Here is a 23,841-nt window from a genome sequence, read left to right on the forward strand (position 1 = left end):
GGCCCACCAGCTAAACAATTTTAAGTCAACAATTGAGTCTCTGAAAAATGTACAGGTACTCAGGCTGCAGGGATTCCATGAGTTTGTGTAAAACCTGATAAACCATGTTATCTGAGCACAATCACAATGTTCCATAGAGCTTCTCTTGATGGACTGCTTGCAAGTCAATTCTGTTCAGGTGTCCAGTTCTAGATAAGGCAAAACACTCCCAGAATTGAATTTTTCCATCACCATGTTTCACTGTAGGTTCGATACACTGCAGGATCATTCTCTCTCCTGTTTGTCTCCTTACATACACCCTCCTGTTACTGCCAACAACCTCAAACTTGGAGTCAGAAGACTATTTTCAGTCTTTCACATTGAAATGCTGGTATCTGTTTGCCCACCTCAGGTGATTTTTTAATGCCCTTAAGTGGTTCAGGGAAGCTGCATGTCTTCTGACAACATCACGAAACAGCTTTCTTTTGACAGTACTTTTGCTGGTTGGAGTCTTGCAATCTTCTGCCAGAACCTTGAGGGACAAACATATTTATAACAGAAGAACAATGGCTGCAGGTTGATTTACTAGAACAAGCCTCTGATAAGAAGATTGAATTCACCTGGGGGTCATTTTTAGTTTGCTTTAGGGAATCTAAAACTTAAGGAAGCTTGACCGTATGCATAAATGAGTTAACATGTGCAGCGCCACAAATGTGCCCAAATTTTATTTCTGTTCTAGAAATTATGCTGAACCTTAAATATTTCGTATTTAATTTGCATGTAAGAACTTCTGGTGTTTTCAAATCTTTCTAAATCCTTACGTTAAATCCAGCCTCTCGTCTCATTGTTAAGTTTTAATCTCAAACTCAAATGCCTGAAGTAGCAAAAAGATCAATTTCACTTTAATTTTGCACAGTACAGAAATTTAATTCAAATGCATTGACAAAGTAGGTGCATGTGTGTTCATGTAATCTTAAGAAAAATTTCGATTCTTGTTTTTTTTTTTTTTTTTTTTTAATGACGTACTCCTTGAAAACAACCTCCAATGCAGCAAAACACTTCTAAAGCAACATTACAGGACAAATCAATACATTTACAACAAATAGGGAAAGATTCCTGTGAGTTTCACTAATTAAAAAAACATGTTAATACACTTCTCTAAGTGGGCAAAGTGATGTACAGTTGCTGAACCTATTATGCTGAAAAGCTGAAGGCAATTTATTTAGACAAAAACAGCCTGTAAATTTAATTAACACCTTATTTCTTTTTACATTTTCAATTCATTATTTACTAATAATAAAAAACAGATTGCATAAAATTCAGTAATTATTCCAAACACTTCAGAATAATAGCACACAACATGTTTTATTATCGCTCTGCTCATTCTGCTTATCCATTGTTCCACTTTATATAAAGATGCTTTAGTGGGATCTTCTTTTGTCAGCCTGTTGTAAAAAAAAATATTTAATGAGATTTTTAAAAATTTATTTATTTAAAAAAAAAAAAAAAAACTGCTGTGGGGAACTTTTGTCTCATCTCCAGCAGTGACACATTTAAAGTTACAACAACACAGGTGACATGCACTTATGATGAACGTGTCACCACTGATTGCTTTGTTTGTTCGACTGTGATCCTTTAAATGAACAAGTTTCTTTTTAGCATCAGAAACTTTGTGTGGATATTTCCTGGGTTTTTCCACCATTGGCTTCTTTATACTCCCGGCTGCAGTTGCTTCCCTCTTAAGCTCTGACAAACCAGTCGTTGCTTGTTCAAGGAAAATGTAAAACTTTCTTTACAGCAAAATAGTCGATATAGACAGTATATACATATAGCAGCATCGCGTGAACTCTTCTAAGGGCTTGAATTTAACAGACATTCAGTTATATGCAAAAGTCTTGCACTCAAGCCTCAAGATGCTATGAGAGAAGAACATCTTCACTGACATATATTTTACTAATGTTGCCTTTGATCACTACAGGGAACAGACTGACAGGTTTGGATAAAGTAGACAGCCGTCATCACAGACGGCAAAGGCAAAAAAGAAAGTCTGGGAAGACCTTTTATGCAATTTTCTCCTCCGGAAGATAAAGAGAGAAATTTCAGGAAACATGTTGCAGGTATTGGCCAGCACAGACTATCCACATAAACGTTTCTCTGGCTCTTTGGACAAGCATGTTCTTGAAAATCTTGACAGGCATTTTCTTTCTTTGTGTTAGTCCTTGTGCCGTTTGTAGTATTTGCATATACATTGAAGAGTTTCCCAGCAGAAGTGACAAGATTCATTCCTGCTGGTGGACAAACAAGTTTGGTTTGTTGTCAGACCAGCCCTCACTGAGAGGAGAGAGCAGGAAGGCAAACTAAGCTTCACAGAGCAACAACAAACCTGGTGATGGGATTTTAGGACCCATTATACAGTATATAGGAAAATCTGAACCATTGACTGCTACAATGAGAGGTTCTGGGGACTTTTTTATGCTGTAGGGAGAATTTTGCTGGCATGGTTTGATGCCAGTTGACCCCACAGAGGGAAAGTCTGTGAGGGCTGTGAAGTACTTGTTGTGTTTTTTGGGATTGTTCTGTCTCTGTGTGGTGGTGGGTGTGTCTCTGTTTACAGTAGGCTGGGCGGAGCCGATCAGGAGGGACACTGGTATGCTGGCAGCTGTGGTTCATTGGCTCATCAGCCTCACTCTGCTTAAATACTGGCGTTTCACAGAAGATCGACAGCAGATGATTGTGATACCTACCTCGTGGTATATTCAGGCCACTAGCTGCTGCACCTAGCTGAGCATCTCTAGCATTTTGATTTTCTCTAGTCTCAGGTTAATTATATGTGTCTTTGCCTACTTCCAGTGTTCCTCCTCGGCTCCAACACTCAGCACTCCTCCAGGCACTCCAGCGTTCCTCACTCACGGGACCTCACGACCATGGGCACCTTCATCGGGACAACCACTCACGAGAGCACCATCTATGAGCACCGGACCCCTGCGCACCTGCCTGATTTCCCTCTTCACGGTTCTCTCTCCGCACCGGGAAAACCCCCCACGGACTTCGGCACTCACGGGCACCGGCTCCTCGTACACCACCCCTGGGACCCTCTTCCTCGGACCCCGGCACGAAGACTGCACTCTTCCCCCTCCACGGTCGTCATCCCTGCACCGGATCCCATCACCGGGTTAATCCCCTTTTCCCCCTCATGTAAAATAAACCCGTTTGACTAAAACCTTCTCCTCTGTCTCCCCCTTCGTTTGGATCTGCCCTCACAGTCACCGAGCACGACCCGTCACAAAGTCACTGCTAATCAATAAAAAAAAAGTTGTTCAGGGTGATTGCCTTTATCTGATGAAGAAACACTTTTATCATGATGGCCGTGGTTCATTCCAGGGTGACAACGTTCCCATTCACGGGGCAGGAGGGGTCACTGAATGGTTTGACGAGTGCAAAAATTCTGTGAATCATTTGTTATGGCCTTCACAGACATTAGATCTCAACACCTATGGCAGATTTGTATTGGATGCATCAGACAGCACTTTCCAGCACTCTCTCTCAGAGGGTGCATCATCAACAACTCTTTAACAACAGATTTTTATCGTTACTTTATGGAGCTTTGTGTTAGTTCAGACAGGCACGTAGTCAGGGAGTCACAAGGTCCTTTTCTGTCCAATCACTCACTACTTAAGTCCAGCCCACCCACTTAGCCAGCTTTATAACCGAGGTAGCATTTATTCATTCATTCTGCGTCACCAGCCTCTACACATCCTCAGATCATTGTCGCTGTTCAGCTAGCCTTCAGAGGTCTCTCATACAGGTCATGAAACTCAGCGTTTGGAGATTCATTCTTATCTTCTGACTGTGATTATGTCTGGGCGGCCGAGCGGTCTATAAAGTAGGATTGGAGCAGTCACAGCGGTTGACGATCACATGTCCGAAATCTCGAGTCTCGACCGGAGCGCTGTTTCTCAGAAAAAGATCCCTTTCATCCTCTTCAGGCAATTTTAAAATCCAACAAGAGCCACCAGCAGTCAAATCCAACCTCCAAGCGACGTAAATCATGAAGAAGTTATGATTTGTTTCTGCTCCTTCTGTTCATAATTTTAAATCCACATCAGAAAACTTAGGATGCTCCAACTTCATCCATTCCGTCGGTCCAACAGCTCCAGCTCCTCCGGGAATAGCCAAGATGTAATTATTCCTTATTCCTGCTCAGCTCTGGAAGTCCTCGCTCCCAATGTCCCCTCGTCATGTCTCCTCCCGGCCTCTACCAGCCTCTCCTCTAAACACCATGACTCTAGCTCCTAAATGTTTCTTCAGCACCTCTTACCTGCCATACAGCTTCCGGGTTCAAACTCACTGGCTCCGCCCACCAGAATGACATCATAGCCGTGCAGCTTCAGCGCCCCCTGCTGATGTGGCCATCACCTCAGTATCCATGGACTGGCAGGTGATGATATCAGTCTTGTTAAATCGGTTAATCTGAATCAGGCTGTGGAAGAAAAGTCTCTGTGATTGGGCTGAAATATCTGTTCTTCTCAGAATCATGATTGAGGGCCATTATAGAACAGTAGAATGACTGTGTTTAAGGTAGCTATGGAGTTTATAGATAAAACTCTTATTAGTGTGGCACAGTATAGTTGATCATCAGCTTATCAGCTCATCATAACCAAGAGGCTTAATGAATCAACAGTCCCACCCAAGGCCTCCCACTGTGATCAAATTTTAGAATGTTTTTTTTGTGTGTGTATGTGCAAGTTTCAATTTTTAAGTGGTTGCATTTGTGTGTGTAGCTGTTTTGGCGTCTCTATAACTGCCGTGGTCAGCTACTATGTTGGCTGTATTGGTCAAAAGTAGTACTTTTACAACTTCAGTGAGTCTGTCAGTCTGTCCCTGCCTGATGCGTAAAACAAGATGTTAAACTGTTGTGTGTTCAAAAGATAAAGGTGTTGGAGAAAGACGGGTCCCTTTTTCATCTCTATATTTTAACATTAGAACACCCTCGTTCACTGTTTTCAAAGTAATTTCAGTCACACGCCTTTCTGGGCACAGCACACAGCCACCAAGCAGCAGCTACCGCAGCCGAGGCGTTTAGGGAACATTGGTAAATTTATTGTCTATTTTAAGCAGGTGTTCAGCAAGTGAGGTGTTCTGCCTGTGGCAAGGTGAGAGTGCTGCAAGCAAAAAGGTTAGTCTGGGGCCCTACTCCGTGCCATCTTCCTTTATCTACACAACCGCAGATCATGCCTTGTGCTAACTACAGCAGGTACAGGCAGCACGGTGTTATGTTGGAATATATTATTTTGTAAAGGCACTGCTAGCTTAGCAGTGACTTTGATGCCATTTAATGCGCATTAATGCATGAGTTGTGCTGATCTGAAGAAAGAGAATAAAGGATTGAAGCATCAGTCCCAGGCCCTTGAAGGACGGAACACATGAAGGTTATGCCAGGTCAGGTAGAAGGAATGCAGCTGCTCACACAACACACACCAAACTCTGATACCAGAACATGGTATCTGGTACATAGCGTACTGCTTCTGCTTTGCTGAGGTTATTCTGCAATGATAGTCATAACATCCTCCCAATAAGATATTAGCAGCAGCTGCAGCACATAGCAGCTAACAAAGAAGAAGTACTGACAGCTAGAGAAATACCAGTAGGGAGGGTTTCACTTCACACGATACGACTGCTGCAAACTGGATGAATCGTGTGCCAAGATATATCTGTGCACCAACAAAGGGACAGCTAAGTCTAAACCAACCATGTAGCCAATCACATTGCACTATACTGAATAAAATGTTTGTGTTCACATGAATTTTTACATTGCAAAATAAACAGCGTTAAATGACAGACGTTTTCATCTATCTCAAAAAACGAACACGCCTCAACAGTTGCAATGGCTAGCACTGTCGCCTCACAGCTTGAAGGTCCTTGGGCCTTTCAGTGTGGAGTTTGCATGTTCTCCCCATGCCTGTGTGGGTTTTACAGAGTGCTTTGGGTTCCTCCCACAGTCCAAAGGTGTGCTTAGGTTAATTGTTGATCCTAAATCATCCATAGGTGTGAATGTGAGTGTGCCGTGTTGTCTGTCTCTGTGTTGACCTTGCAATGGACTGGTTACCTGTCCACGTGTACCCTGCCTTGGCCCAAAGTCAGCTTAGATGGGTGTATTGAAAATGAATGGATGGTACAGGAGTTCAGTTAAAGAAAGAAGACTCTGTGGCATCCGAACCACATTTTGTTTTCAGTCAGCCTGATTTTGGTCGTGTAGTGCTTAGGTTTTAGGTAAAGCTGTGGATTGAAAAAGATATAATAAATTGTCTGTCCTACTGAAAGTGCCAAATGCTTGTGAGGTAGCCTTCAACTTCAGAATATAAATCTTACACATTGAATATTGCTATTCAGCCAATGTCATTTCTGGTGTGAGTTGTTTTTTTGTTTTTTTTAAATTTTCTTTTAAAGCCAGTATCTTTCTATCCTCTTTATAAACATGTTATCTGTCCTTTTATGCAGATTACAGTTAGTTTTTAAATATTTCTTTAGTCATACAAGGAGTGCCTGTCTCAGCTTTAACATACCGTTACTGGACAAAAACACAAAGGACTGACTTAACCATCAAAAATGGACATGTTATCTTTAAAAACAGGATAAATGTTTCCTCTGTATAAGAGAACAGAAATGAACAAATGCTGAAGTGAGACTATTAGACTCACAACTAATGAATTAATGTGCTGACTATTTTTGTGATTAATTGATTTAAGGTTTTATGTCTGTAATAAAAGTCAAGGAAAAACAGGCAATTTTCAAATTTGAAATGATTACACTATAGGTTTGACTGGTCAATCAACCAACTAAACTCTGCAGCCCAAAGAAGTTCATTAAATTTGTACCTCAGAGAGTACTTGATGGTTGCTATGGTGGCGAACAGTTGAAGGGCAAGTCTGGTGATATTCAGTATTTCTCTTGTAGTCGGCAAATTTGATTAAAAGATCAAAAATGAATTTATCATGTGAAAAAGTTTTGCACATTTAGCTTTTTTTTGCTGTACCAGACCTCATTTAATGTCACAAATTGTGCTGAAAAACATGAATAAGATGAATCAAAACCCATTAATTTACCACTGATCAGATATAATAGTTCCCATGACTATCCATTTAATGAGCTTCATTCATAGTGTAATCTCTGCACAGAGAATAAATTCTGGATAAACTGAGTTAAGAAACAACTCAAAATAAGAAGCTTTACTTCTCAGCGATTCACTGATTTCTAAACCTTTATCTCAAGAACAGATTATTTTGCGCTTCATTTTGCTTTAATTTTGTTTAAACAGAAATTCTTTGTGAACCGTTATAATAGGTGTGTATCTCACTTGTTGTGGCCACTTGAGACAGTCGGGTCGTAACACTAGCTAATGTAAAACAGCTACTCTGCCTGTGATGCTTGTTCTCATGCTGCAGTGTGGCCCCTCGGGCATTGAATCCCACAAAGAAATATCTCCTTTGGGAAATCAGCTTTGCAGGCAGCAATTTCCCCAGAGTAAATGACATGCAGTACATCACTCTGAGGCTGTACTCAGGCTGCAAAGACATTTTCATTGGACATTACAATTGAGTTCATGACAATACAGGCTTTGTGTCATTAATATTTATACAGCGTGTGGTGTGGTGTACAGTTCCAGATAAAAACAGGACTTAAATCAGAGGTGGTTACAAAAGCGAAACCTGTTGCACACAGAGACAGTCTCTTCATTTTAGCATAAACACAGTAAAGTAACATGTACATAATCACACAATTTATATACAATACATAAATTTAAAAAAAAAATGCAACAGCCATTTCTATGGGATCTGAGAACACTATCTGTTGATGAAGACTGTAAGATAAAAGTAGATAAAAGTTCCTGAAAACAGACACCAAGTAAGGGTTTTTTTTTTTCCTAAAAAGAAAATATAATTATAACTAATGCACTGGATAGTGTCAAGAAAAGACTCGCTGTTTGTGGTAAACCTGAATTTGTAAATTCTGAAACAAGGCCTGGGGATTTTTTTATTTTTTTTTCATCTGTTTATTTATTCAGAGAGTGCACACTACACAATGCTGACATTTACTCACTTCAATGTAAATATTTAGGGGTTAGCGCAACAGCAAATTTGCATTTGTAGTTTCAGTTTAAATGTGAACAATAACATATATGTTAAATTGCAAAAAAGAATAAAAAATGGAAGGGTAAAGACACTGGAAGAAATGTATAACCACAATTTAAACTGAGAATCTTAAATCAACAACATAGTTGGACAAAAATAACATATAGAGCATAAAAAATGTTCATAAAACTCTCAAAATATAAAAAAGTAAAGAAAAAATAACAATAAAAAAAAGGAATGTGTTTTCCAAAGTATACTTTTACTTAAAATTGCTGTTTTCCCCAGTGTCTGTTTTGTGTCAAAATGCCACTTGTCACCACAATGTCTCTCAATCAGGCCTTACTGGTTGATCCTTCATTATTATTAGTTTTCCTAAACTGCATTCTCATAACCCTTCTGTTCATTCTCGGAGTAGCCACTACATATAAGTCAGACAGACTTTGCAGTGGCGGACTGGAATGAGTTTCCTACAGCCAACTGACTGCATTAAAAGATGGGCAACGCTTCGCCACTTCCTGCCACGACTAGGAAAATTAAGTCACAATATCACGATTGAAAGAGCATTCCTTCAACTTGACTGATAGCCAGAACTCAACAGTATGAGCCATATTCACATTTGCTAAATCAAATTGATTTATTGAGACTTTAGCTATCATTTTGCTGACAGTGACGTCTGTGTTACAGTGCAAGAGTTTGTTCTACAACTTATTTTCATTATGTTATGTGACATAGTATTTTTTCTCATATTATTGGTAACAACTAATTGAACTAATTTCTGTTTGGAGGGTGAAAAACTTTGGAGACACTTATATAGAGTTTGACAGTCAGTTGAAGTTATAACACGCTCCCTAACATGAGTTACAAAAATTATCAAACCAAATACAGAAAATGCAAAACAGGTTGTTGAGAGTTTCTTGAAAAGCAGTTGACTGCTGTCTGACTCATAAATGCATGCATCCTTTTAGTAACAATACCAGCGTTATCCTGTAGAGAGTTGCAGAGAGCTGGAACCTACCACAGCCTACATTACCCTGGATGGGTCACCAGGCTAACACAACGAGATGGACACCCATGCAATCACCCACAACCAATGCAGTCACAATCTAACCTGCAACACAGGAGCACCTGGAGAAAACACAGAGGGAGAACATACAAGCTCCACACTGAGAGGCCTCAGGGCAACCAGCAGTTTCAAAACCAGAACCTTTTTGCTGCACCACAGTACCACCCTCGTAAATGGAAATGTAAGTGAATGAGCAGTCAAAAGTATTTTGGTTTCACTTCTGAGGAGCTGTCATATCATCCATCTGTAGTTCCAGCCTGGTCTCCAGATATAAATCAGGACTTAATGGGTTTGTTTGTGTGTGAAAGCGAATAGCCAGTCACATAACTGTTTCTGCCCTGATTGATAAACAAAGTCACTGTGATGAAAAGTGGCATTTTGAAATGCAAAAGGCTGCTGGAATCAAATAGGCTGGATCCATAACAAACTCTATGAAGGTGAAAATAAAAATAATGAAATATTTCATATTTAATGTGTTTGATTATTTCACATGTACATGGTTACAGTGTATTTTTATGTATTTATGTGGTTATTTATTTAAAGGAGGAGTCGGATTCTGGAGGAAAATGGTTGATATTTAGGTAGTTAGCATATTTAGATGGTAAATTCCAGATTTACCGCCTCCCTCACTCCCACTGCCCCCTTTTCCTGCATCTCTTCTCTGCCTCCTTTTCTCCCTGTCCTTTGTACGATATGTTGGAGCAGTACTGTTTGTTTGCCATAAGATCCAGGGCTGTTTTTCAGTGTACACACAGGATGGACAGCTAGCAGACCTTTAGGAGATATGCACTGCATTTGACAGAAGCAGTATTTGACTAAGATTGCTGACTTTTAAAACATCTTTATTTGTTAAGTATAATAATTTGGGGCTTCATAATAAAACATCATATTTAAGTACAAGTTTTTTCTCTAAAAACTAATTCAAGAGCACATATCTGAATAGATTTGAATCATATTTTGAGTCTGATTTTCAAAAAATACATTTTTAAAAATGTGAACACATTGTGTCCAAGGTAAAACAGGATGCAGGTGACATTGCTCCTTAAGGCCCTTATTACTTTAGATAATATTCTGCTTTAGTTTTTTTTCACAACTGCAACATATTTACAGTTCATTAATTCACCACAACCAAGTCCTGAAAGAAACAATTTGTTTGACAGAAAATTAATTGTCCACTATTTTAATACCTGATTAAGGTCATTTATCAAGCAGAAATGCTAATTATTGTGTGGTTTCAGCATTTTCCATGCCAATTTGCTGTTTTATTACTGATTTATATGAAAGGAATTTAAATATTTGAAGGTTTTGGATAGTTAGTGGGACAAAACAAGCCACAGACTACAGGTTTCTGACATTTTAGAGACTAAACAATTAATTATTTAATGAAAGAAAACAACATTCCTGAATAATGAAAGTAATTTGAGTGAGTGAGTAACTCCAAACCTACAAACAGAAACTCAATACATGCTTCATTTAAAATATTATGGCACCCAAAGGTGAATCTGCATGAACAAGGATAAATGTGACTTAAAACACATATGACATCGTTCAGTCTGCTAAATTGCTACCATCTGGAGCACAGTACCGAGAACATGCTGTCATTGTCTCTTCATTAATCAACGCAAAGACTTTGTTTCACTCCCCAAATGCAACACATTGTCAATTATAAAAGCCCCAGCAAATTAACAACACCTCCGTCTTACTCAGCTGCGCCAGTTGTGACAAATTAATTGCATTTCTTCTTGGTTTTTTTCAGTTGACTTCACTTATCCATTAGAACTTGTCAATGTGACTCTGGTGCCACCTAATCGTTAGCACTGACAGACCAGCTGAAAAGATAATCCCATTCTTGCCTGCTTTCAAGTTGTTATTTAGAGGACAGAGTAAGGGCGTGCCATTTATTTCCATTTCCTCAGATGTCTGACTTCAAAACTGATCACGTGTTCAAAGGTGAAGCCATATATGTAGATACCACTTATGAGTAAAGAAGACTTACAAGCTTTTGATGTGAAAATGGACTTTCTTATGTCTTTTCTGAGCAAAATCAAATGAAGCATGTGCAGTGATTATAGCAATGTGCTACATGCATCCACACACACGCAAAGAGATGCACATTTAATGGTAAGCGCCAACGCATCCAGTAGTTTCATCCCTCTACTGAATGAAAGCCTTTTTACCAGACTTGTGATCTTTTTGTAGCGAGCAATGCAAGTTTTTTTTTTCCAATGAATGAATTAAAAAGAACATGCAAGTACATTGCAAGAACTGCCTTACAGCAAATAAAGTCGCCTGTATAATGCCATCAGAAGGTGTACACCATGTCATGCATGGCTATAATAACCAGAGTAGAAGAAACCATCCATCCATTATCTATACAATGCTTTATTCTCTGTAGGGTCATGGGGGGGCTGGAACCTATCCTAGTGTCACATACAGTGTCTTGTATGAGTACAATCAAGCTTGAGCTGCCAAAGGCGCACAAATGTCAACTACTTTACTGCTACAAAACGCCCCATGTTCGTGTTGTATTTGTTTTATGTAATTATATAAAATGTGTTGTGAAAAAAAAGGAAAATGGGTCATTAAGAGGATTGTATGTGATGTTTTGCACATGTGATTCCAAATAAAAGAGACAATGTCAAAAAAAAAAGAGAAAAAAATCAAACTACAGATTTAGACGGTCAAAACTTAAGCCGCAATATTATGACAAAGTCATACATCCCAATCTATTGCTTGAAACAGCACACACTTTGTAAAGGCAGCTACAGTATGACTTCAATTAAAAAGAAAAAGTATGCGTTCACTACTTTTACTTTCACTGATCCACTAAATCTCAAAGAAGGAGAAAAAATCAAAACAAACTGCTCATCTATAAGAGAAAAATGAAGGGGGAAAAAAAAAAAACTGTTTTCAATCAGGCAAGTTGTAGTTTTTGTTTCATGTGAGCTGGTGCTGGCCATGTTTTATACTGTCCAAAGGTGGAAATAGCTGATCACCCGAGTTAAATGTTTGCTACATGAGAACTTATTGGGAAAAGGTTTTTTTTTTTAGATATTGCAGTTTCTGGTACCTAATCTAATGCAATACTTGAGCACCTATGTTATGGAAACACGGCTACGATAAGATAAATTTTTTTCGAGCGCAGTCATTTTCACTGCAGTAGTAATGCAAGATTTTGGTGTGTGCACAAACTGCAAAGGGAAATGAGCTCTGTGACTGTACACTGAAGTTCTTGCCAACGTTTCAAAGGTAAAGCATAAACATATTGTCAGACTGATGAGAACATTTTCTTTACTTTGACATGAAAGACCATTGCTAAGTAAAAAGGGACATCTGTGGGTGTAGCAGACATCCCCAAACTGTTACACACCTCACTTGAAAAACAAAGTGCTTTTATGATATGCTAACATTATTTTTAAGGTTTTATTTGACACAAATTCAACTTGGTTAGACTTAAGGAAACATTGTGTTTGGCCTAGAATGACTACTTTGGTAAAGTCAGCAGACCTCCTTTGTCATTATATACAACTATAAACCTGTGCTTGGTGTTACGGAACAATCGCAGAACAGTGAAAGCAATGTTGAATACTGAGGATAATCAAATAGCAGCTTTCCATCATTGTGTTGTTCTGCAAACACATGACCTCTGTATTTCTTTCCTTCCACATGGAAACAATTAGAAGCAATTATGTCTGCAAGTATGCTTTGTCACTTGAATGTGAACATATGCTATTCCATATGGACCACTTGCTAAAATGACAGTCCCCAATCTTAAATTAATTCAGAATCTATTTATTTCAAGGAGATTGCTCCACCTATTCCTGAACTTTAAGGCTCATGATTCATTGCCTTTTCCATCAATAAATGCTTTCCCCTTTAGACCTCTGAGATGGTTTATTTGTAATAGCTCTTTAAGGCCTAAGGGTTGGACATATCACATATTTTGTCAGAATATGAAATATTCATGTCCCAAGTTTAAAGACCAAATTTTGTATCGGAACTTTTTTCTTCTTCCTTTTTTTTCATGAAATGACTTCACAACCTTTCAATTTTGTATTGTGATTCTTACCATGGGAGCTATAGGGGGCTGCTCCCAAGACAATGTCCCCTGATTCCGTATTATTCAGATGAAATAGAGCACACTTTGCCTCCTTGTGCCTCTGAAAGACCTTTTCAATGACAACCGCTGGAGGAAAACTCATTTGTTGGTTGAACTGCTCACACTTCAGGCCCTCACTATGACCACAGCCTGTGATGTGGGCCACAGATGGACATTACTTAATAATAATAGCCCAAACAGTTGGAAACTATTAGACTTGACTTTCTCAGAGTTAAGCTCTTACTACAAGTTGATAAAAATAAAGTTCTTGTAGTTCAAACCAAAACACTGAAATATTGAGTTTAATGTTTTTTTATCCTGTCTTTTTCACTATTTGCAGTTTATAAAGCATTTTGAGCTGCCACTTTTCCTGAAATTAATAATAGAAATATACTGCCTCAAACATCCTTATTATTAGTTATTGGTTGTTCTAGCAGTTTGTGCAGTAGTGCTTCAGTCTCCTAGGTTGCCTGATTTACAGGCATAAGCTACTTTGCTCCATGTGATTACCTGTAAATCCTGGCTTTTTGCTATCCTCGTGTGGACAACAATGTATACTGCAGCGTTTGGAATAAAAGTGGATGTTCCTGTATTTGAGCATACAGCATGCAGTCATGAAAATCACAATAAATAGGACAACTGAACCCGATGTTTTATTCAAATTGAATGTCAACATTATCATTGGCAACATTTGTCCGACGTTTACATTTTACAATATACATATATATACAATGGCAACACCTTTACAGGACAGGTTAGAGGAGGTGTTTCAGTCCGTCTCTAGTGTGTGAGTCATTAAAGAAGCAAGTCCAGGAGGAAAAAAATCTTTATGACAGAGGTTCTATTGTAGCTACATAGAAAAGAGCTTGATTTGTTGCAGAAACTATGGGTTTAATTTTTTTGTCTTCCTCTGTAATTTCCCCATTTTCATTCCCCCTTTCTTTCCTCATCTTTGTCTTCATCGGCCTCTTCCTTCTTTTCCTCCTCTCCTTTTTCCTCTCCGTCCTCTTTTTTCTCTCCGTCTCCTTCTTCTGCTTTTTCATCTTCTTTTTTCTCCCCTTCCTCAGGTTTTTCTTCCTTTTTCACTTCCTCCTCCTCCTCCTCCTCTTCCTCCACCTCCTCTCCCGTCAGGTGCTCTAGATCTACAATGCGATATCTCAGAGCTTTGTCAGTCTTCTTGTAATTTCCCACAATCTTCTTGATCTTAAACTGCATCAGCTCCATTGTGTTGTACAACTTGTTGACCTTCTCCTCCAGCTCTTTGGTCTCAGGCTTGATGTTAGCTGGGTCCAAGTCGATCAGACCATCTTTCATCAGGATCTGCCGACCCTTCTCTTCCAACATGCCTTTGGCATCTGGATACTCTGTCAGTGATTCCATTAAGTCATCCTTTGACAGGCAGAAGAGGTCAGAGTATCCAATGCTGCGAATGTTGGCTGTCCGCCTGTTTCCCGCTTTGCTACCTTTAATATTAAGGATACTAATCTCACCAAAATAGCTGCCACTTCCCAATACAACAAACTGTGTGACACCATCATCAGCAACAACTGCAAGTTTTCCGTCTTTGATAATATACATCTCACGTCCAATGTCCCCTTTCTTGCAGATGTAGTCTCCGGGGCTGAACACTTGTGGCCGGAGTTTGAGCACCAGCTCGATCAGCAGGCCAGCCTCGCAGTCTGCAAAAATACGAACTTTCTTCAGCGTATCCATATGGACTTGGATGGCTATTTCCGCTTTTAGCTTGTCTGGAAGATACCTGAGCACTTCTCTTTCATCCTGCGCCTTTCCATTATTCCACAGATAGTCAAACCACTTGATGACTCGCAGCTCAAGATCCTTGCTAACCTTTCGAACCTAGACATGAAAAGAGAGTAAGAGCATTAAAAGAATAATCAAAGACCAGATGACTGTGCAACAGCAAATCTTTATAATGATTTCTAAAAAGAAGAAAGAAGTTCATTTACCTGCATGTACTGCTTGATGTTGTCAATGCGGGCCTGAAACTGGGCTTGGGCAGCATTCATATTGGAAATCATGGTAGCAATGTTTCCCACGATGGTAGCAAAGATCAAGACACCAACTAAGAAGTCCATTACATGGAAGAAAAATTCTGAATCCAGAGCTGGTGGGGGAGTTTCTCCGATGGTGGTCAGGGTCAGTGTGGACCAGTAGAGGCTGAAAGCATACTTCCTCATGGGCTTCCCAAAGTCAGGCTGCTCTGGATCATCCAGAGCTGGGTAAACCCAGTCATCAGCACCAAAACCAATAGATTTGGAGAAAGAGAAGTAAAAACAGGCATTCCAGTGGATGATAATGAGAATGTACATGATCAGGTTTCCAATGCGGAAGATGTTGGGATAGTTGGTTTTCGTCTCTGTCCTTGTGAAGAACTCCATCATTCGGCCGATTCTCAGCAGCTTGTTAAGTCGGATCTCTGGGTAGTCGAGGCCAAGGAAGAAATATAGGAGATCAGTAGGCAACATGGAGACAAAGTCGAGACGGAACTGGAAGCTGCTGATGTAGCGGTCCCGAAGCAGCTTCTCATCTTTCACCATCAGGCCTTGTTCAAGGTAACCTGCATCGAAAGAGGTACAAATCACAGTATATATTCAGATACAGCGTGGAATTAAGTATCAAGTGAAAGTATGCCCTATCATTGCTATATTCATCCCTTGATTGCACACCATGGGATCATCATTCAGATTCAAATTATGCAAATGTATGTGCAAGACATGCAAATTAGGTAACTGTTAAAGTTGAACTGTTGGCTGCATCAGTGACAATTTAGGACTCATGAGTCACTGTCAATGCTCATGCAATTCATGTTTGATTTGTTCTCACATTATAATTAGTCTTTAGTTTGTGTGGATCAGTGCTAAAAAAAACAACAACTATTAATTACATCCATTGGCACTGGAATATGATGACTTAAAGTGCTTAAGGGATTAAAAGAAAAAAAAGCAACAATAATTATATTAATATATGACTTAAATATCACTTCCAATGACATAATTCTATGGAAGGATTCTTTTTACATTCAGTATGAGTGGGAAAACATTGATCAATAACTTTATCAATAGAAATATGTTATTGTGACAACTGTTTCAAGACAAGGTTGAAATATAGGACCTTCCTTCATTAGATTCTTCATGTGTTTCTGCAGAATGGGAGGCCTATTTTAGTTTTTCACCTGTTCTGGTTCTGAAGAACATGTCAGCCAGATAGACAACGTCCGAGGTGTAGTCCAGAATAACCCAATATAGGAGGTAGTTGTGCTGCAACTCTTCAAAGCAAGCCCTGTTTGCAGGGGAAAAAAACACAGAGCAGTGAGTACATTGTAATTGAATTTTGTACCTTTGCCACTGTCCCCCCATTGTGCTACTGCTTCTGCCAATATATCTAGTCCAGAAATTGCACAACAAATAGCATTCATTGTTGCTTTGAATTCCAGTTATATCAAAGAACCTGCCACTTAAGCCTATTTCTCTTCACAAAGCCAAGCTGCTGCTAAAATGGATTTGCTGCAACATGTGGACCAGGTTATGAATAGCCTCTGATGTAGTTGAATGAAATCACAAGAACATTTGACCGTGTAGAAAGAGTGGCTGTCACCTGGCTATGATCATGGTCCAGTTGTACATGACTGGTACTGTGATGACGAACAGCCAGTTGTAATACAAATTTGAAGCAGGATTAATGACAAATAGTTCTTTGGGCCTGTGCAAAGACAGAATGAAAGCACATTAAATTCCTGAAAGCACACAGTTTTTAAAAAGCATCTCTTGAGGAAAGTCTTCTAAGTGATGTACTTACTTATCTTTGTTTTTCTCTTTCTCCTTTGCTTCTTTTTCCTTTGCCTCTTTCTCCTTTGCTTCTTTTTCCTTTGCTTCTTTTTCCTTTGCTTCTTTTTCTTCCTTTTCCTTCTTCTCCTGCTCTTCCTTTCTGTAATGTGCAGAAATGCATTTTTACAATTCTGAGCATCAACTGTTTTTTTTTTCCGTACAACAGTCAGTAAAAGGCTTGAATCAAAAAGAACTACTCTTTCTTCTCCTTCTTCTCTTTCTTCTCCTTTTTCCTTTTTTTCTTTTTCTCTCTGAAAAGGGATTAATTAACAAGTTAAACAGGCTTGCTGAAATGACTTAAGACACATCAAAGAGACACTGTGATTTACAAGAGCTTCCCTTATCTCTTTGTGGCTCCAAATTGTACTTACTCTTCATTGTTATTGCTGTTATTCATATTCCCCACATGATGAGGGTTTGATTGAGGTGCACTTCTGGAACAAAGCACAGCACATTACACATAAAGTTAATTAACTGGCAAGTCTTTGCCTGATATTTCTCTTTAATGTGTTGTAAACCCTCTGTTTGAATTAGCGTTAGACGTGTCCTTGAAGTGTTTCTTACAGGTCATCCTCGCTGTGCTCTTCGCTGTCTGTGCCAGGTTGTGGTGCAGGATGAGGGTGGGGAATGGTGATAGAAGTGGTCATTGCAGCAGATCTGCACCTTACCCTGCAACAATAATTCAAGGATGACAGCTGTGGACTAGAATGAATGATGGCAGATATAATAGGCCCTCAAATTAAACAAATTCAGACCTGAGACGGCAGTTATTTTTGATAAGTGATTAATCGTATAGCCATTTTAAAAGCAAAAAATTGCAAAAATGAACTGCTTTTTTGTTTCTTTCATGAGTTTTATTCTATTGGTTGTGCAAAACAACACTTTACTTTTGTCTATGAGGCAGATTTCACTCTTTTACAGACCAAAAAAGAGCTCATTATTAGCTGCAGTCCTAGACACTTGTCACCCAGGTCGTGTTAATCCTAAAAGTTGTGTGAGTTTGGGGTGACAGCTTAAATTTGGGACTCCTCATCAGTCATTTAGAATTGAAGAAGCTTCTTGGCTGAGAAATTAGATTTCTTCAAGAATCAAAGAGTTCAGTTGCCTTTGACTGAAGCTTTTAGGAACAACACTATTACTTGTTCAATGACATCAAACTATGTTGTGTTCTCAATCTATCCAGCTCAGTGCATCAAAGCAGAGGAAATTAATTAATTATTTCATATCTGCCCTTTACATTTTCATCCATTCCGCACGTGGAATATTTTCCGTGATCAGACATCGTAAAGAATGCAGAGCAGCCCGTGTGACAAGAAAATTAATTTAATATTATGGTCACTGCATCACTGCATTTTTAGTCTAAGATCACAATTGGTGAGTGAAATGAGTCAGTTGAGAAATACTTATCTAAAGAGTAATGATGATTTGGTCTAGTTTTGCATAGTTAAACTTACCTTTTCCACTCTTTAATGTAATGTGAAGTCCATTTTCCTATAATCCTTGTGTAGTTTTTTTTCTTCTTTTTTAAGATTTGGAAACTACCTGCTCACAGTATCAGCACTTTAACTGTCTCAACTATCCAACATGAATAAAATAGCATCAAAATGTGACAAGGCAACTGACACCTGTAAGCATTGAGTCTATCTAACTGTGTCATAGAGTCTCAGTGACCCTGACGAGGATTTGTGGATTAGAGTTGGCTGAGAAGAGGCAAAGTCACTCATCCTGCTTATTTGACAGCTCCAGTGGGAGATAAGATGTGTCTAAGTGAAGTTTGGACAGCCCTCAGTTCACCTGCTAGTGAGGATCCGCAACACTGAAAATCATTTTGTGTCAGCACTTCTTATTCTTTTTATTTATTTTTTTACTTTTATCTGCGACAGGCTGTAATTTTCCTGACCATTTGCGGAACAACAGAGGATTTAGTCCTGCACATACACACAGTGGCCTCTCCTGCTCAGTCAGCACTCTGAGCCATATCCCGCTCTGATCCTATTAGAAGCTGCCCGCTAGAACAGATTTCAGATCAGGTGGATCTGGTTCCTTTTAAATGAATAACAATTATGAGAGTGAAATTAAAGCCGAACCCCCGTCAGTGTTGAGCAGTGTGCTGACAGAGATTCTCCTCCCTGAGGCAGACCACTGTAGAAATGCTGTGGTTCAGTGGCTCTCCCTGTTGGCTGATGTTGTGTTTGCAGTTTCATGACAACAAATTTTATTTTGCATTTAATAGTTTTGGAAAGGGCTGCAAGGTGGCGCAGTTGGTTAGCACTGTTGCCTCACAGCAAGAAGGTCGCCGGTTTGCGTCCCGGTGGAGGCACCGGGATCTTTCTGCATGGAGTTTGCATGTTCTCCCCGTGCAGCGTGGGTTCTCTCCGGGTTCTCCGGGTTCCTCCAACACAGTCCAAAAACATGTTGAGGTTAATTGGTGATTCTAAATTGTCTGTAGTTGTGAATGTGAGTGTGCTTGGTTGTCTGTCTCTAAGTGTAGCCCTGTGATAGACTGGTGACCTGTCCAGGGTGTCCCCTGCCTTCGCCCTCAGTTGGCTGGGATAGACTCCAGGCCCCCCGCAACCCAAGTGAGGATTAAGTGGTGTATAGATAAATGATGAATGGATAGTTTTGGAATAATTTAAAAAAAAAAGTGACATTATGAGATTTTGTTGTGTGCAAGTCCTGAAAGATGATACACTTTAATCTTATACACAAGATGAATCTTAGCACAAAAGATATAATAATGAAATATGATATTTTGGCTCAAGGGCTGCCTGCTATAGAAAGTACAGTGAAAAAAGAAAACACATAGGATTACCTTAACCGCTCAATTGTATCATGCTTTGAAATTTTATAACAAAATAGTCACATGAGGCTTTCAGGTACAGAATTGTAAAAAGTGTTTTATTCCAAGACAGAGAAAAGAATCCAAACAACAGTTTTAATACTCCACATGTGGCCTGATAACATGCTGTGGTTGTTTCACTTTACATATAATGTTACTTTTTTTCCCCACATTTTTTCTTCAGTGTCTTTTCAATATGCCACAGCCTTTTTATGCGTTTACACTACAACTATATCACCCAAGGCTCTTTCCTGCTACTATTCTAGTTGCTTTTAAAAGACCATGTCTTGACTGGTAATGAGAGGAAGATAACTACAGAGGAGCAGGATCTGCTGCCCCTCCTGTCGTGGGAGTATCAGCAGCCAGTGGAGCGTCAACAGCTACAGGGACATCAGCAGCAACGGGGGAATCAGTTGCGGCAGGGACAACCACATCAACGGCCACCTCAGGGGCTGCTGGGGCGATGTCGACGGGAACCACATCCACAGGAACCACATCAACAGGAACCACATCAACAGGAACCACATCCACAGGGGGCACATCCACGGCGGCAGCGTCGACTGGTGCAGCATCTACAGGGATCTCAACTACCGTCGGCTCCACAGCTGCCGCAGGGTCGGCTGCAGGGTCTGCAGGAGCTGCCTCGACCACAGCTGGCTCGGCCTCGACTGCCTCCACCTCCTCGGCCTCCTCCACCTCATCAGAGTTTAGGGGGGCAGCAGGAGCAGCGCCTGCAGCAGCTTTGGGGGCAGGGTTTCCATCCTGTGCCAGCGAAAAGGAATTGAAGTTGAAAAGGAAATTTGTTCAGCTGCTTCACATTTGGGACCCTGGTATCGTTCATGTTGGCACACTGTCGCACTATTATTTGTTCCACTCATGCGCTATGACAAGGCAACATGTTCACTGGGAGAAGTGTCTGTTGGTCTAAAATAAAATTCAGTCAAACAATCAACACAGTGGGTGATTCTGTGGCCTCTTTCATCAACGGGTTGCCACATATATCCTAAATTTGTATTGGAGACATAACCACACTGCAGATCTTTATTTAGGCAGAACTCCAGACTGAAAATTAGTGTTGGCAAAGTGCCACTGTTTCTATTTATGAACATATGACTACTACTTTTCTGCTTGCTGTCTGCCTTTTTTTTTTTACTGTGTTTACAGATACCCTCCACCCATGTTTTCTCAACTAATTCTGTCCATCAATGCATTATAAATAACATCCCACCGTATACTTCTTGTTTAACTTTACACTAAAGGCACTATAAATACAGTAATAAAGACAGGTTGTTTCATGATTGAACAAGATTATATTGAGAAAATATCTCTTTAAACATAGAGAAAGTTGCCAGCAAACATTTTTATCTGTTGAGTGTCTTAACCCTATTCAGGACCGTCGTGTTGCCATACGTAGAAGGTCTTTTGGGGTCCACTGCACCCCAAGAAAGAATATGTGCAAAATATTTGTTGGTATTCATTATAGACTTTTATACTAAATTAAACACATTTTCTGATAAGTTGACATATTTTTGGTTCCAAATGCATGACAAATATCCCTCTTTTTATATTAAAAAATAAATAAAATCTTCAAAAACAAAAAACAATACCTGTCACCAAAACCAAATGGCCTGGGGTCCAAAAGATCCCAGAAATCCTGAATAGGGTTAATATGATTAAGTTCATGAATGGAAGATGTCTGCTTACCTCCGTCTCCTCCTCTGAGGCATCTCCAACAGGGGCGGGAGCTGCAGGCGCGACATCGGCTGTCTGGGCTGGTGCAACATCCACCTGAAAAAAATATACACTTTAAACTCAAATAGCTTGTACAGTTTTGACAGATTAGAGGTTGTGATGCTGTGTGTATGCTTACCACTGCAGCCCCAGCTGGATCAACCTAAACAAATGAAGAATTCATTAATAAGGTACACACAAACATCAGTAATTATCGTTTCTGTTCGTTTTCATAGAACAACTTAAGTCACGTTAGAATCTAACAAGAACAAACTTACAGGAGCATCAGCAGCAGGAAGGAAGGGGTTTCCAACTAGTCCCTGTAAAATACAGATTTATGATTATGACTATGATGGTTATCGCCAGATCGTCTGTTATGTGTTATCTCGCTATTCAAGTGAAACATCAATGAACCCCCACTACCTGCTGCTGGTACAGCCTGTACATCTCCATCCACCTCAGGGCCTCATTAGCATGCGCTGCAACCTGCTAAATACATACCAGACATCTCCAGACATGTTCAGCAATTAAGCCAATTATCCTCTTTCTGTCAGACACCTATCATACTGTGCAATTGATGACATGATAAAAGCATGCCACGACAGGCCACGGCAGACAGATCCTCACAGAAAGGAGGTTTTTTTTTTTTTGGTGTTGTTTTAATAAGCAGTCTTACCTCATTGCTTTCACTCTCTGGAACCTACAGTTTAAGAAAAGGAAGTGAGCAAACATCAACAGGTTTATTTAGTGCCCTAAAGAACAGTGTTTAAGTGTCTAAATAGGGATCAACTGGCAGACTGAAAAATACATAACATTATGCAGGACTTACAGGTGCAGCCAAGGTTGAGATCAGCAGGCACATCAAGAACACAAACCGCTTCATCATGACTGTTCTATGGAAAGATAAGTTAATATACAGTATACAAAATAAAAATGTATATATATATTTCTGAAAATATTTTTATCACCTAAAATTGAAACAACATTTTTTGCAAGGCTATGTTTCAAATCCAGAGTAAAATTAACTATGTCTCTAAGTCTAAAATCGTTTCTATATAAAAATCCATCTCACCTTTTTTTTTTTTTTATTAGCGTAGAGAAAACGTGAAGATGTTTCTCCTCAGAGATGGAAGGCAATCTACTTCATTTCTCACAAGGTTGCCCTTTATATACTGGAATATCTTGTAATAGCCAATCACATCCAGTGAAACGTGCCCACCGATGTCTTTGAAGAAACCTCCCTCCATGTCAAAACTAAAAAAAAACTTTAAAAAAAAGAAGAGGTATGTAGGGTTGGGGCCCTTGTTATAGTTAATTACATGCTGTGCAAGTATGTTTAGCACACATGCCTGCCCATCTTTACTGCCCTAAAACCAAACTTTAAAAAAAGGAGACGGCAGGAAGCTGACATAAGCATGTAATGATATGACAGAGAAGTCTCACTTAGTTAGACTTCAACATATTCTAAACGAACATAAAGAAATGCAGAAAGATGTTTTGACAAAGATCCTCCTTAGTGCTTCAATTATTAAAGATATTGATGATGGCAGAACATCAGACCACACAACATACAGTAAAATGCTTTTTCTCTAATGTATAAAACTCATTAATCAAGATTCAAGAATTATTTTTATTTATTTTATTTTTATTTCATCATTTTATTGACACACACTGACTTGTTTATGACTTTAAGCTGCTTTCAACAAACACTGGAGAAAAAATACATCATAAAGAACTCTCTTATACACAACCGAAATAGAGTGAGGCTGAAGCTAAACGTTATGTATGTAAATAAAATATATGAATAAAATACATGGGAAAGGGAGGTTTTTTTTTGTACATTCCCGTATATATATAGAAACATACAGTATGTACACATACATAGAGAACATGAGGACAACGTTGCACTATCAGCTGTTTTCGAAACTATATTTACTCAAGTACTGCACTTTTACTGTGCTGGCTGTGCTGTCAGCTGACTTTTAAATACTTTTTTTTTTTTTTTACTGTTAAATACCAGTATTTTTCCCCCTTTATTGTGAATATCAACATTTTGCAACTTTGTTTCTTTGACTAGCACAATTTGCACAATAATTGCACATTCATGTCTTCAAACATATCTGTCTACCTACTTTGAATCTCTGTATTTTAAAGAG

General features: G+C 39.3%; 2 protein-coding genes across 4 annotated transcripts; both read right to left on the reverse strand.

Annotated features, from left to right (window-relative positions):
- Positions 1–14,197: 14,197 nt before the first annotated feature.
- cnga1a (cyclic nucleotide gated channel subunit alpha 1a) lies at positions 14,198–17,762 on the reverse strand. The gene is made up of 7 exons (XM_008298726.1): positions 17,680–17,762; positions 17,487–17,549; positions 17,087–17,215; positions 16,886–16,990; positions 16,464–16,570; positions 15,238–15,848; positions 14,198–15,127 (listed from the first exon to the last, which is right to left on the reverse strand). Exons 1-7 carry the CDS (start codon positions 17,760–17,762, stop codon positions 14,198–14,200), a joined length of 2,028 nt encoding a protein of 675 aa, XP_008296948.1.
- A 2,230-nt stretch (positions 17,763–19,992) lies between these two features.
- enam (enamelin) lies at positions 19,993–22,820 on the reverse strand. 3 transcript variants are annotated; one of them, XM_008298614.1, is made up of 8 exons: positions 22,758–22,820; positions 22,515–22,578; positions 22,362–22,385; positions 22,109–22,174; positions 21,964–22,005; positions 21,825–21,848; positions 21,659–21,742; positions 19,993–20,716 (listed from the first exon to the last, which is right to left on the reverse strand). In XM_008298614.1, the coding sequence occupies exons 2-8, from the start codon at positions 22,569–22,571 to the stop codon at positions 20,267–20,269; spliced, it is 747 nt and encodes a 248-aa protein (XP_008296836.1). In that variant the 5' UTR covers positions 22,572–22,578; positions 22,758–22,820; the 3' UTR covers positions 19,993–20,266. The 3 variants fall into 3 exon arrangements, with proteins under 3 accessions (XP_008296836.1, XP_008296844.1, XP_008296851.1); XM_008298622.1 differs by lacking the exon at positions 22,758–22,820 and having other exon boundaries at positions 22,515–22,580; XM_008298629.1 differs by lacking the exons at positions 21,964–22,005; positions 22,109–22,174 and having other exon boundaries at positions 22,758–22,814.
- Positions 22,821–23,841: the final 1,021 nt, after the last annotated feature.

Source organism: Stegastes partitus, unplaced genomic scaffold, assembly GCF_000690725.1.
Source record: "Stegastes partitus isolate 25-593 unplaced genomic scaffold, Stegastes_partitus-1.0.2 Scaffold29, whole genome shotgun sequence".
NCBI classification, from domain to species: Eukaryota; Metazoa; Chordata; class Actinopteri; family Pomacentridae; genus Stegastes; species Stegastes partitus.

Excerpts from the sequence above, each read along its gene's own strand:
- cnga1a (XM_008298726.1), bottom strand. The coding sequence starts at position 17,762 with ATGACCACTTCTATCACCATTCCCCACCCTCATCCTGCACCACAACCT. Across the intron at positions 17,216-17,486 it reads AACAGCAATAACAATGAAGA|AAAGGAAGAGCAGGAGAAGA; the intron begins GTAAGTACAATT and ends TGCACATTACAG. Across the intron at positions 16,991-17,086 it reads AAAGAGAAAAACAAAGATAA|GCCCAAAGAACTATTTGTCA; the intron begins GTAAGTACATCA and ends GTCTTTGCACAG.
- enam (XM_008298614.1), bottom strand. The coding sequence starts at position 22,571 with ATGATGAAGCGGTTTGTGTTCTTGATGTGCCTGCTGATCTCAACCTTG. Across the intron at positions 22,006-22,108 it reads ACAGGCTGTACCAGCAGCAG|GGACTAGTTGGAAACCCCTT; the intron begins GTAGTGGGGGTT and ends TGTATTTTACAG. Across the intron at positions 21,849-21,963 it reads TTCCTGCTGCTGATGCTCCT|GTTGATCCAGCTGGGGCTGC; the intron begins GTAAGTTTGTTC and ends TCATTTGTTTAG.